The sequence below is a fragment of the Chlamydotis macqueenii genome, chromosome 7 (assembly GCF_036417535.1).
Source record: "Chlamydotis macqueenii isolate bChlMac1 chromosome 7, bChlMac1.mat, whole genome shotgun sequence".
Classification (NCBI taxonomy): domain Eukaryota; kingdom Metazoa; phylum Chordata; class Aves; order Otidiformes; family Otididae; genus Chlamydotis; species Chlamydotis macqueenii.
Window position 1 is genome coordinate 19,344,205 of NC_141562.1, and position 14,288 is coordinate 19,358,492.

Below are 14,288 nucleotides of genomic sequence, written 5' to 3' on the forward strand. Positions count from 1 at the left end.
CCCTGCCTCATCAGTTCTGTTTTCAGACTGTTCAGGTCTCTTCTGCAGGGAGGTGTGACTGGGGAGTCTTGCTACAGCATTACAACTTCTCTTACCAGCTCACTAAAGAAAATACTAGATAAGCTGTCCTGTATGTGAAATTTGTAGGAATGCATTTGTTACCTCTCTCCAGCCCCTTTTTAGTCTGTTCCTTTAGCACCTCTCACTTTTATCATGCTTTCCACCTTCAATGATGGATGGATAATATTTACTGTTGGTAGAATTTCAAATGTTTCATCAAAATCCTGACAAACAAAATGTCAGGATACATAAAAATCAAACGCAGCCATTTTATCAAGAGATTACATTGTTTCACCCCTGAGGAGACCCACACTGTACGAGACCCCAGCATGATTCCCTTGCACATTTTATCAGATGGCTCCTTGATATCAAACAAGGAAACCACTCTTGGAAATAGCAGTTGGATCCCATAGCTGGATCCAAAGTGCATGTCCTAATGATTAGGCTACAGGATCTTGCATTGCAGGGTTTCCCCTGCTCCCCCATTGCCACCGTGGTGTCCTCTTGGCACGGTGGCTAAGCTGCAAGGGGAAGATCAAGCTGCAGCCTGCACACGGTGCACCTCCCAGGGACGGAGAGGGAGGCTTGAGCCACTCAAGTTGAAGAAGATCCCGATCCCAGGCCCCTGGCTTTCTTTCTGAGACTGCCAACTCACTTAAGGCACATGGTCATCCCCATCACTTCTGCCTGCTCTTCCAGCAGCCGCATTTTAAAGTGGACCATCAAGTCCTTCGGTAGGATGGTGAAGGGCACGGAGACCCAGGAAGATGCAGCCTGTGAAAGACACGCTGGGACCCGGGACTCCCTGGCCAAGGCCCAGCCTGCACCCCGCTCCAGGCAGCGAGGACCTGCAGCCTGCGTGTGGGCCAGGCACTCAGGCACTGCCGCCATGTCGAAGCCCGAGGGCCTTTGGCCAGCAAGGGGGGGGCCTGAGAACCCCCCATTCCTTCTGGACCTCGGAGAGAGCAAAATAGCCGCTATGCCCAAGCCTGGCTGCCAGCAGGGTTGAAATCGCCATGGGAATGAGACGGGCTGCGTCTGCCTGGAAACCTGGTCGGCGCGGGGGCGCGGCCGGACCCAACTCCCAGGAACGGAGGCGGGGGAGCAGCGGCAGGCGGCGACGCGCTGGGCAGCAGCGCCCCCTGCTGGGCCCGGCCGGCGAAACCCTTCCCTGCCCGCGGCGCAGAGAGAAACAGCCCGAGGGCTGGGGGGCACGGGTGGGGGCAGCCGGAGGGGGCTGCTGGTGGGAGTGGAGTCTAGCATCACCTCCCTTTGCCAGCCTGAAAAATAGGAAAAAAAAAAAAAAAAAACCACCACACACTTCCCCCCCCCGCCCCCCCGTTTTGCATTCTATTTTAAGACAGGGAGTGAGGAAGCGCTCCCTGCATCACCGCCGCACTCGAGCCCCTCCGCATCTCACCCACCTCGCTCCTCCCGTCAAGGGGGTGTCACAAGGCGGTGGTGGAAGCTGTGTACTCAGAAGCAGGGAGCTGGGAAACTGGGCCCTTAAAACATGAGCAGCTGCTACCGCTGAGCAGGCTGTGCGTTAGCAGGGGGCTATGCAGGACAGCCCCCTGCAAGGGGCACATCGCCGCCGCCATGGATTTTGGTGCTTGCTACTCATTGCTTCCAGTCACCTAAGCATCACTCAAATTTACTACATGGAAATTCACAGCAAAAGTCAGCCACTGTCCTTCCTTATCTCCTTGCAACTCCAGTGAAAAATAAGGTTGTTCTGTGAAGATGTCACACATCTGATAGCCCTCCTGGGGCTACAGGCAATTTGGGTGGGCAGATGGCTCTCTTGCTAATAAGGACAGGGAGTGGGGAGGAGACATACAACATGGTAATTAACAAATGGCAGCGGGGATCAGTAGAGCCTACAGAAATTTCCACACTACATAAATAATCTAAGGGGCATGGGTTTAGTAGCTGGGAACATTTGGGTGCTAATTGTGCATTGCTCCAACAGAATGGGAAGAAAAAGCTCTTTATTCATAGACCTGCCTCTGTCCTAGCTCAGAGTGTCCAGAAATCAACTCTGAGATTGCAAAGCTCAGCACAGAGTGTCCTTGCTCTGTCATCCAGGCAGTGGCAATTCTGACACCAGGTTAATTTCTGACAAACCCCCAACAGGCTTGCTATATCAACACTTATTACAATATCTTTACATCTTTTGTGCAAGGGATCATCCAAATAGCAAAGGGCTGCAGGTCTTTCTTTCTCTCCCCCCATAAACTTCCTACCCCCTTTTTTGAGGCAGTGTTCTTTGGATCCTCCATCACATTTAGCGTAATGTTAGGACACTTTCCTCAGCCTTGAGGACCATGGGATCTGAGACTGCCTGACCTCAGCACTTCCCCCTAAATCTGCAGATCCTCTCACTGTCTCTGCCAATGCAGCTGTGCTACTCTGGCATTCTGCAAGAAGAGGAGAGGAGGGAGACAGAGAAGGTAGCCTGCTTTCAGGCTTCCCTTCCTCAAATCAATCCTGGGAGGCTGCCCAGGTAACACTGCTAAAGAGAGGAGAGCAGAGGCATGGGACAGGTAAGCCATGGACAGGGCAAGCACAAGGAATACAGCTGCATTAGCAGCTACTCTTTTGGTATCATTTGGTGTTGCATGTTTGAGAACTGCAAAACTACAATAGTAGTGGGAGACTGAAGACTGGTGCAAAAGTCTTAAGCCCCAGCAGCAAAGGTAGAGGTCTGATACACGCTTGCACAACATCAGGTCTAACCTGAAGCAGGTAGGTCCAAATTCATCCCTGAAATAATACCTTTAATTTCTACCACAGCTTAATTTGGTCCAGGGCTGCAAGAATGCTCCTCAATGGAAAGGTTTGATTTCATTTCCATCTGATTTCTCTGGTGTACATCAACTGCTTAGGTGTGGTCATGAGTGCAGCATGGTCCTGAAAGCACAATTTGGGGATAAAATAAACCATCATCTTGCTGGCATGAGAAACACTGATTTAGCTAATCTCACAATCAGAATCAGTTCTCTTTTAACACAGCACTTTCAAAAGCAAGAACTTAAACATGAAAGCAAGACAACTGGCAAGCCAGACTCTAGAGAGACCTCAGTTTATCCACAGGAAGGAAACAATGATAATGTTCCCTTCCTGTAGATAAACAGGTGATGTTTATGATAATATGAGTTAATCTGGGATGCTCAGGGGAAAAGCAGATGTGAAGTACTACGTACACTCTCTAATACAGCTGTGCTTTCTCAGTTGGGATCAAGTCATCAGCCTAAGACATTTCCTAGTCTCTCCCAACCACATGGATAACTGTTTCCCTTGACAAAGGAACCTGCTGTCCCCAGTACCAACCCTATGGCTCTAACAGCGATGAATTCAGCCTGCTTGGCCTGCCTTGTTTGCAGGTGGCCATTGAGATAGAGAGTATCAGAGCAAACCAGCACAGCAAGGGGCTCCCAGCAAAAATGACTGGGAGGTTAATTTTAGTGACGTCTTAAAAGGTTGGGAATTTCAAGCCTGATTCCTTGAAGCTTTGGGATTTAACAAGCACACTCTGAGTGACAATCTCCCCCCTCTGCTCTGTGCAGCTTTCTGGTGTTTTACTTAGTTATTTCAAACCCTCCTCTGATGTTAAAGCCTTTGAGACAATTTCATTCATCTTCTTAACACTCTCAAGCAAGGTCTCCTCTCTGTTTTCAGCTTTCATTTCCTCTGCCACCAATCTTGCCTTTTCCCTAGAACACACTTCAAAAGAATATTCCTGAAGTCTGCCATCACTTGACCCTGTCTGAGCAACATTACATTTCCAATTATCCTACCCTATGTAACGCACTGAACTTGCTCCCTGTTTCCTTTACTCAGGGCTGCAATGGTCTTTTATTTTTTAAAAAACCTTCCCTGCCTCCTTTCTGAACTATATTCCCCTCTCTCTCCATTTAGCCAGGATGAATGAATTTTTCCTCTGTTCAGTACTTATTCTATAACGAGATATTCTTGCCTGATTTTCTGATGTCATCCATCCATCCACCCCAACACTGTGAAAAAGCATCCTCTTCTGACTTGCTATATTGTGGTAACACAATACAATCCCAAAATGTCAGCGAGCATCCTACACATCAGAGAGGAGCATAGAGGATTCGTAGGAAAAACTGGGATTGCAGTTGGACATTGAGCTGTGTTTGCACAGTGTCACTTTTGGGTACTTCTGTGGTCATTCCTACGAATCACATGCTAATTGTAATCTGGTTCCTCCTAGCCCAACTCTCTCTGCCCAGTCTTGCCCAGAGGCAAGCTGAGTGAGAAATAACAACAGTGGTGAGAGGAAACGAGAAAGAGGAAGGAAATTCGGGTTGCACAAGCAGAACAAATAGAAAGGGGCAAATACACCATGATATGGCTGAACAAGCTGGGGACAGGGAAATCTGAAGTGGAGGGGGTGGGCAACCGGAGAGTGGTCCCCAGGACAGCTGTGGGAAGAGGGGGATTGGAGAAGGATGTACTGTCCCGGCAGGATGGGTTGAGCAGCAGGTGCAGGCTCAAGCCTGGCTCTTGAGACTCTTGGGGCTTGGTTTTCAGAGCCAGCAGCTGGAGTTTCACCAGTTGACACCTCCAGAGTGCACTCAGGTGGATCCTGCTAACCCCTGCTGCTGCCCTCCCTGGTGCCCTACAACTTCCCCCTGTCCTCTTGCTCTGAGAAACAAGTCATCCTGGGCCTGCCAAGCAGATGCCCGTAACTACTCACCAGACAGCTTCGGTTCCTGCGGAGCAGCTAAAAAATCCTGTTCCTGGAGTCACAGCTGTGCCATGTGCTGCTGAGCCACGGCTCTGCACCGCCTTGGAGATGGACACACTTCACAGTGACAATACTACTCTTTCAAATGAAAATGAGGTTTACAAGAGGGAAGAAGTTAATTTATAATTAACTCAAAGCGCCTGAACCCAAGATGAAGAGCATTTTTTAACCAGCAGCCAGATGGCTCTGCAGGCTCTGTTCTTAAACCATCTATCAGTTTTTCATGCCAGAGACTGTCAGTCAAAAAGCAGGCCCTGAAAAGTATCTTACCATGTCTCCAGCAGGGTATTTTTGTATAGAGGTCTTGCTGGTGGGTTTGCAAACTTTATGTAAGTAGCTTCACTTACTACAATCAGACTTGCTTCACTAAGGGAATATAGGACAGAGCCTTTTGTTTTGCATGGGAGGCACCTCTCTAGGGCTGCAGTATTAAGATTTCTTCTTCTTTCTTGCATAAAAGAAAATTAAAAACTAATCACTCCTTTAAAAGAAATATAGGTTAAAAGATTTTCTTTGAGCCCCCTTATGTCTGTTACAGCCACAACTTTCCAGATGTTATTTGCTCCTTGGTATTTATGCTTTTGTTACAAGCTTTCTCATAACAGCCCAGATAGCTGTTTTCCTTGACCTACTGGTGACAGAAATCTATTCAGGAGGAACTAGTGAAGACTTCCCATTCTGAGGCTCAGTCCTGGCATGAAAACGCATACAGCACTGCAACTGTGCTCATGCCATCAGTAATAAAGGATAAATGCAGCCATCCAGTACTCCACGCTTACACAAAATTATTTTTTTTTCTTAGAGGAGAATCATAGTAACGAGCATTTTCTGCTTTGCACCTCTGCATAGAAACCAATGCGTGTAAGAACGGTGACTTCAGACATGAAGCATTCCTAGCAACACGCAGTGTCGATTCCAGAAGCTCCAGATTTTAAGGCCCACAGGAATCCTCTGTCCCCAACTCCTGCATGGCACAAGCTAGAAAATCACTTCATGATTCCTGCATCTGAGCCCAACGCACCTGCAGAGTCATATCTTCTCGTTGCATCGAAGGAGTCGCCCACTTATTCTGATGGTTAACTCTCCCTTTACCATTATGAATCATTTTAACATCAAATTGTCACGGGATGCTACTGTGTGTTGGCCAACTACACTGAAGAGCCATCAAGTTTCATGTTTACTCCAGTGAAAGTAACTTTAATCATCACCTTACTACTGGAGAGCTCAATTTTTCTCTCATATGTGCCTCTAATACTTTTCCAAACAGAATGGATACTGTAAAGGTTTTGTTTTGTTCTGTTTGTTTTTTTATAGAAACACTTTATTGCTGCAGTCAATAACCCTGTGTATCACACACAAATAACCAATTACAGTTTAAGAAACTAAAAATAATTCTGCAAGTGGTAATACTGAGAAAACAAACATACATGAAAGGATACAAAACTATACATTTAAGTTACTAGAAATTTACTAACTAAAAAATTCTGCAGAAGTGTGAAGTGTCTTGTATAAACTATACAACACATGCCAGTGTAAAGTCATTTAACGTTATACAACTACCTATCTACAAACGTTTTACCCAAATACAAGATCAGCTGCAATTCTTAAACAGTTATCTTCTATACAAAGACAAGTGCTTCCAGTACTTCATTGGAATATACAGACACTGCAATATCTCAAAACTAAAAAATAATCACAAAACAAAAGGTCCCACTTAGAAGTTTTCTTTGTGTATCTAATAGAATGCTGTGAAAATCCAGCCAGCAATATCTTTGCTTTTTGTATTTGCCTTGTTTCATCCACATTTGAGAGGACCCCAACCCAGAGTCACCAACCTCCCTTTCATTACTGGCCACAGTCTCTGCAGCAGACTACATCAGAAATCTGTATTTTAACACACTTCAGCTTTAGGAGAAATTTGGACCTGGGTCTCACTTTGTAAGATACTTACCCAGCCAAACACAGGGCAGAAGGAACCAACTCCCATGCTTGGCCATATGCATGCACCACTTCAAAGGTTTCTGAAGAGGGGCACACCAAGCAGACCCCTTCCTTATAGCACCACCACAAGTGGGACTGATGCCCTGATCAGTACAGGGGATGGGCAGAAGTGGACCTGGACAAGGAGTTATTATTGCTTCCCAGGATTTCCCAGGTACAGCAGAGGCCCAGCACTTCTCTAACCCTTTGCAAGCTCAGTGTAACCATCGTTGAATCCCTCCTGCTGAAGCAAAGCCAATCTCAATGACATTCAACCACAGGAAGCTGGCCCTAGGTCTAGCTATCTCTTCAGAACACAGAGAAACATATTAAACACCACCTCTGCTCCTAAAATACAGGGTTACAGTTGAAGAAGGTCCTGAGAATTCATAGGAATTTAACATCTCATGTCTTAAATGGGATCAACCTTCTGCAGTGCACACCTGTATTTCTAATGTAATGCATGTTCATGACCTGGCAGACATACCAAATATGACATGGCAGGGAAACTTCATTGGCACAGTCGGTGCTTTTTTGGACAGGAGTTAAGTGACTAGAATGGGAGTCTGGTTAAATGTCTAGGGCATGGGGTATATCAGCAAAGGGATTGTGGTAGATGGTATTAAGCCTATATTCCCTCCTACTTAAATTCTGGTCGCAGAAAAGTCCCATGTAAACCAAACTAACTTTGGCCAAGGAACAAGGACCTCAAAAAGTCAGACTTCTATTTCAGTCATTTCAAAAGCTGCCAGAAGGAAGTGCTGGAAAGCCTGACCTGATATGGGGTTGTCCTTCCCCTTACTGACAGTTGGGCAGAAAGAACAGAGCTCACCTGAGCTAGCATCAGTGCCTCGCAGCTGGAAGCTGAAAACAAGTCAACAGTATCTCCTTGAGGAGAAAGAAGGAAAAAGCACCATTCAAGCCTTCTCACAGCATTTGATGGCACCATGCAGAAGCAGAGAACTGCAGCTGCAGAAGCCCACTGTTAATACCAAGCAAGGATCATCTTGAGAAGTGTGACCAGCATAAATGAAAACTCCTGACTGATGGGTCTCTTCTGCAGCCATTCCTGCTAGGAGCACTCCCAAACAGTATAAAGAGTTTAAATATTAGGCCTTAATTTTCATTCAGAAGAGACCTCTCCCACATTCCCTGAGAGAGGAATCATTAGCAGCAACACTGGCTAAAACAGTTTCATCCACAAATATTTTTCCCTAGATGATTTTGCCTGAGATAATTTTTCTTCCCAAGTTAAGATACACAGGGGCACAAGCAAAAACCTTCAGTATCCTGAATATACTGAATATTATCTGGCATGTGCCATGTGAAGCTTCGGAAACACCAAATGAGATTTCACAATGTTTCACCAAGAATCACCTATGACAGTGATTGAAACAGGACCAGCACATTACAGTATGCCATATCGGCACTTATCAGAATGTCGGTCAGATACCAGTGCCTCTCAGGTGTGAGCTGGACAGTAAGCAGGTCTCATACCAGAACTTGTTCATTTTCATTTCACCTACCGGCCACAAATCAGATGAGAATGTGCACAGCATCAGTTAGCAGACGATTCTGCGCATCTTGCAGCTGTAACGTGAGCATCTCGCAGACATGTAAGCCTTTTGCACTTGGGCATTTCAGAAGAAGATGAAAGTGTGCAAGACCTGATATTAAAGCCACCTGAGTTTATCTAGTAAATCTTTTCACAGAACAAAATAGAAAACAAAACAAGACAGTGTATCATCTGGCTTCTCGTAATGAAAGAGGATCACTCACAGCAGAGTTCAGGAAAGGGCCCAAGTAATTGCACTTTAAATTATGGCAGGCATAGGCATGGTCATGAAGATGGCTTATGGTCATGAAGACTGCTGCCCTGATACTAGCAGGGTACGCAGGATTTGTCTGCCTGTATCACGTAAGCATGGGACACAAACCCATGCCAGTGCAGCTTTGCTACGACTGCCTAGAGGTCTGGGTTATTTCAAAACATCTCAACAAGGTACCATGTTGTTCATGAAGATCACAGCCAGTAAGCTTCAAGCACAAGATCACGCAGAGGCAAGCACACACACGCTTTTCCTCTCTCTCTTAGAAACCTCTGGGGTGTGTTCTCTTACCATAGTCCCTTCTCTGCCTTCTTTTAAAGTATTAATTTAGAAATAAATTAATATTACGTTTTAAGGAAAAAAAATCACCAATCTCTTACTGTTAGTCTTTAGGAAGTCTTAAAGCAACTACTTTTATTGTGAAAAGAAATTGCCCAACGAAAGTTGTATTTGAAAAAAATGAAGGAAAACTTGAATTGGAGCTGGGGATTTAGTTCAGTATCTCAACAACTAAGCAGAAGCTTTTACCTGAGAAGTTCAAGCAACTCCTGTGAAGACCAACCAGAAGCTTATAATTGACTTTACAAAGATTTAGATAGGGGTCGGGTAGGGAAAGTCAGCTTTCAAATCCAGAGGCCTCATGTGCTGACTTTTTGTGGGGCTTTGTTTCTGCTCCAGTCATACTGAGACTTCGGTTAAATGAGGGTTTGAAGCTGGACAGTGGTTCAGTGAAGCAGATTGGTCAAGTGAATTAACACTCCAAGCTTTGGGCAACTCTGTTTAAAGCCCTGCAAACAGATTTTAAAGCTGTCTCTTTTCATTAAAACTGACTGACTAAAAAGCCAGTCCCAAATTCAAAACCACAGACAAAACTATTCTCTGACCATATAATACATCATATCAGGACTAAAACCAGGCAGGTATTTTTAAACTCATCCACTTAATGCAGTATTTACTTCCTAGACTTTGATCTCAGCACGTCCTCTGACAGCATCAAATTCTTGGGTAATTCACATAGGACACAGCACTAAAGAAGGAAAACCAATTTCAGGTATATTGACTAAGTGTCTTTTTTTTCCATAACATCTCACATTTTAACCAATATAACAACAAACCCTTTGCCAATGATTTGGAATGAAAGTTACATCAGATATATATGTGTTGATGGTCTGACCTCTTGAAAGAAAAAAAGCAAAACTAATCCCCAAAACAGAGCACTGAAACCATTATGTTTTGAAAACAAACACTGTACACATCTACTATGCTCCATACACAAGTCACAAGTGCAATATCCTTTGAAAAAAACTGCTCCTCAAAGGAAACCCAAAGAGGCAGGGTTTTTTAGTGTTATGTTTAGTAAGATAATGTGGGCATGTGTTGGAAATCACATGTTGGAATTTTTTTTCTTTTTTTTTTTTTTTCATAAGGCAAGAGGTTTACGTTTCAGAAGAATAGATGGGGTAAAGAATGAAGAAATGTTTTGAAAATGACATTCTTTCAAGTTTCATTCTCATTTAACATACATATTACAAAATAAAGATTTTTAAAAGTGCTATATGCTTTGTAAGTCTCATCACAATATGTAAAGCAAAATTTTACACCTGCTGCCTAAGACAAAATGTTAGTAGCAGTGTTAGCGGTAGATTAGACTCTAGCTCTCTCATTTCCCTCCATGTCTCAGACAACCTCCTTCATCATGCTCAAAGAACAAACAAACAAACAAACAAATCCCACTCTACACATATTCCAGAATAATTTAGAGTCATTTTCTAAAGTAACAGACTCCATGAAGCTGATGACAGTTCACTAGCGGCATGCTTGATACCAAACCCAAGGCTCATTTTACCCAGTATCCTGTGGCTCTTTGATCAGCCAGTATGAGAGACAAAATGTTGAGAGGTATGCAACCATGATGACATTGATAGATATGCCAAAGGGATTTTAAAAAACTCCAACAAAAACAAATGTAAAAAAATTCATCCGCCAGCCCTCAGCCGTTATCCAATTTTAAAAAGGTAGAGCAGTTTGCAGTAAACAGTGATATTTTAAATCTTCAAGGACATACAGAAACACCCCTGCCACCCAGCAATCAGACGTGAAGGATTTCTGCAGCACAGTCTTCTGGCTCTGTGTAATGTGAAGAGTTTGTGTCTGAATGATGAACCCCAAGCATTTCTTTATTTTCGAAGTTCGGCTCCATTAGTGCAGGTTTTTCAAAAATATTCTTTTTGCTAGTTTCCGGACAATTTTGTACATATATTACTCGGTTATAAGCTTTAAGTCTCTTCCACAGCTGTACATACACTTTGCATTGTACGTACATGAACAGAAGTCCTCCAGTGAAACCAATAGCCACAACCACCAGCTTAGTCCAAAATGGCCACTCTAGAATCCCTGGAAGAAAGAAAATTAAAAAGAAGGAAAAAAAAAAAAGGACTGGGTCAATATTGTCTGGACTACAGGGAATCTCTCAAAAGCATCCTTTTAAGAAACTGTCCCAGAATTTGGGCCACACAAACTATTCTTATTTTGCCTTTTTTTTCCTCGCTTAGCACTTTTTTCCCCCTTCAAGTCAAACATATACAGACTTCTAAGCTGTTGAGTTAATATACCACATTTATTCTCACCCACCAGAGGAAAAACAAAACAAGTGATCCTCTGTGTTTGAGCCCTTGAGCAGCACAATCACAGGGTCAAAGCAACAGCCAGGAATAAGTGTAGGTCCTTTTACACCTGTTTTTAAAAGAAAATTGGATCAGATTATGAAAGGGATTCTCTGGTATGATTTTCTCTTCATAGCAGGAGACTCAGCTCAGTGATCTAAGAAGTCTGTTTCACTCTGTGATCACAGTGTACATGGAGTTACAGTCTTTAAACTCAAAATGGAACAATTGTTGTCACCTAGCTTGACACATTTGTTACGCAGACCAGATCATTTTATCTGCATCAGACCCAGGAACTTGTAGTTGAACTACAGCATCTCTTCTGATGTAAAACTGCAAGTGCTGGAGATGCTGAAGCATCCTGGCAAGCTTACCCCCTGTCTTAAAAATGACAACAATTACTTTCTCTAAATTTGTCTAGCTTGAACTTCGAGACATTGGATCTTGTTTCGATCAACTACTTCGAAATGAGAGACTACTAATTTTATACATTGTCTGCTTACATAGGTCCTGTATCCACTCAGTTTCTCTCCTGCTAAAGATAAGCGGCGTCACAAGATGGATATGAAACCATGCTGAATCACCCACTATCAGGTTTCTCAGAGAATAAAATCATGGACTCCCAAGTATTCAAATTTTTTACCAAGAGGCCGGTGTTCTTCTGGAAATACATCGTAGCGTGGGAGGACTGAAAATATTTTAGTCCCTGTCCTGGTTTTGGCAGGGATGGAGTTAATTTTTCCTCTCAGTAGCTGGTATGTTTTGGATTTTGTGTGTGAAGAATGTTCATAAACACCCTGATGATACCAGTTGTTGTGAATGAGACCAAGGACACCGTCCTGCTTTCCAAGTCTCGCTAATTTGCAGATGCAGGAAGCTGGGAGAAAGACAGACAGCATAATTGATCCAAACTGGCCAAAGAGAGTATTCCATGCCATAAACGTCATGCTCAGTATATAAGTGGGGGCAGGCGAGGGTGGGTATCTGCCTTCCTGGCATCCATCCTTCCTGCTTGTTTTTGCTGGCATCGTTCCCCCTACCTTGCTGGCTCCCTTTTGCTCCTTTGCTTGCTGCTCGGTTTTGTTTTCCGTGATCGCTGCTCGGGACGGGCTGTATCGGTCATTGGGACATCGGGTGGTGAGAAAACACATATTGTTCACTTTGTATATTTTTAATATCCTTATATTCTGTTATTATTGTAGTTTTCCCTTTATTTTAGTAAACTGTCTTCATCTCAACCCACGAGTTCTCCTTCCTTCCCAATTCTCTCCCCCATCCCCCTGGGGAGGGGGAGAGTGAGCGAGAAACTGTGTGGTGATTTGGGCTAAACCATCACAGTCATTTTGGCGCCCAACGTGGGGCAGGAAGGGTTGAGGTAAGGACAGATCTGACTAGAGTGTGTTAAAGTTGTTACAAGTGCTCATTATTTTATTTGAGTCCCTGGTCACAATGTTGTACTACATGTTCACATGGTTGTGTTATGTCTGTCCTAAGCTGCATCACATATTTCCTTTGGTGCTGTTTATCACTTCTCGGAAATGGATGAGAATTCTCATTTTGATTTACTGGGCACTACTGGCTTATGATATGGTATCATCACTGGTCATGAAATTAATCTGGTCCTTGTTTTCGGCATGGCTGGCAACTCCGTACTTCGGATGCCATTTGGTAAGAATTATTAATAATCACACATTTTTCTTTTTCTCCCCGGAGAACCAATCTATGGGGAAGTCAGAGGAGGGTACCTTCCCATACTCCTTCACCTTCCCTTTTTCTTTTGAGCGAGTCACATCAGCTCTCAAGAATTTTGAATATCCTTGGGATGTGCAAGCCAGCATACTCCTATTGCTCTGTGTCCTAAATGGGTTTCAGATGTTGTTTAGGATTAAACAATTATTTACAAAATTCACCCGGAGATCTACCTTGAGGTTGGAGGGGCAGGGGTGGCATGGTATGTGGGAGAAGACAGGCAGGTACCTAGGAAACTTCTCACCTCCAATGGTCTGGAACTTCACTCCCAAACAACTACAGAATCCAGATGAAGTGATCGAATATTTGAAAGAAAAATGCCATAGCTATTCTAAAGAGGCAAAGCGTACCGCTTTGTGCTGGGCACTGGCTAGTATCTACCAAACACTGCTTAACGTGCAGCACCCTCAGGAAGAAGGGAGAAAAAATCAACCGACCGATACCATGGCTAGTCCAGCCCCGGCTACCGGCCCTGCGGCTACTCCAGCCCCGGCTACCGGCACTGCAGCTGCTCCAGCCCCGGCTACCGGCACTGCAGCTGCTCCAGCCCCGGCTACCGGCACTGCAGCTGCTCCAGCCCCGGCTACCGGCACTGCAGCTGCTCCAGCCCCGGCTACCGGCCCTGTGGCTACTCCAGCCCCAATGACAGGCACTGCGGCTACTCCAACTCTAGCTACTGGCACTGCAGCCGAATCAGAGAACCAACCTGTGTCAGTATCAGTCGCCCCTGTACAGAAGAAGAAATCTTGGAAGCGAAAGTCAGCTCGTTTAGTAAGGGATGAGGGAAAACCAGGACCATCACGAACAGAGGAAGAAGAAGAGGAACTCATGAGAGAGGAACTCATGAGAGAGGAACTCATAAATGAGACTGAAACCACCCGATCCTTATCCCTGAATGAGTTGCGAGACATACGAAAAGATTTTGGCCGCCGTCCAGGCGAGCACTTTCTCACCTGGTTGCTTCGATGCTGGGATAATGGGGCCAGTAGCCTGGAATTAGAAGGTAAGGAAGCTAAACAGCTGGGATCCCTTTCTAGGGAAGCAGGCATTGACAAAGTGATTGGAAGAGGTGCACAAGCTCTCAGCCTCTGGAGGCGGCTCCTGTCAAGTATGAAGGAAAGATATCCCTTCAAGGAAAATATTACTTATCATCCAGGCAAGTGGACCACTACAGAGAGAGGTATCCAGTACCTAAGGGAATTAGCTGTGCTGGAAGCCATTTATAGTGACCTA

At 44.6% G+C, this 14,288-nt stretch overlaps 1 protein-coding gene across 4 annotated transcripts in view; it reads right to left on the reverse strand.

Annotated features, from left to right (window-relative positions):
• Positions 1-9,671: 9,671 nt before the first annotated feature.
• MARCHF8 (membrane associated ring-CH-type finger 8) overlaps positions 9,672-14,288 on the reverse strand; it is a 106,502-nt gene continuing 101,885 nt past the window's right edge. For 2 of the 4 annotated variants that reach the window (XM_086752803.1, XM_086752802.1), the window contains exons 8-9: positions 11,275-11,376; positions 9,672-11,037 (exon numbers count right to left, since the gene is read on the reverse strand). In XM_086752803.1, coding sequence (XP_086608929.1) covers positions 10,733-11,037; positions 11,275-11,376 — 407 coding nt within the window. In that variant the 3' untranslated portion in view covers positions 9,672-10,732. The remainder of the gene's footprint in view (positions 11,038-11,274; positions 11,377-14,288) is intronic. The other 2 variants (XM_086752807.1, XM_086752805.1) reach the window with 1 other exon arrangement.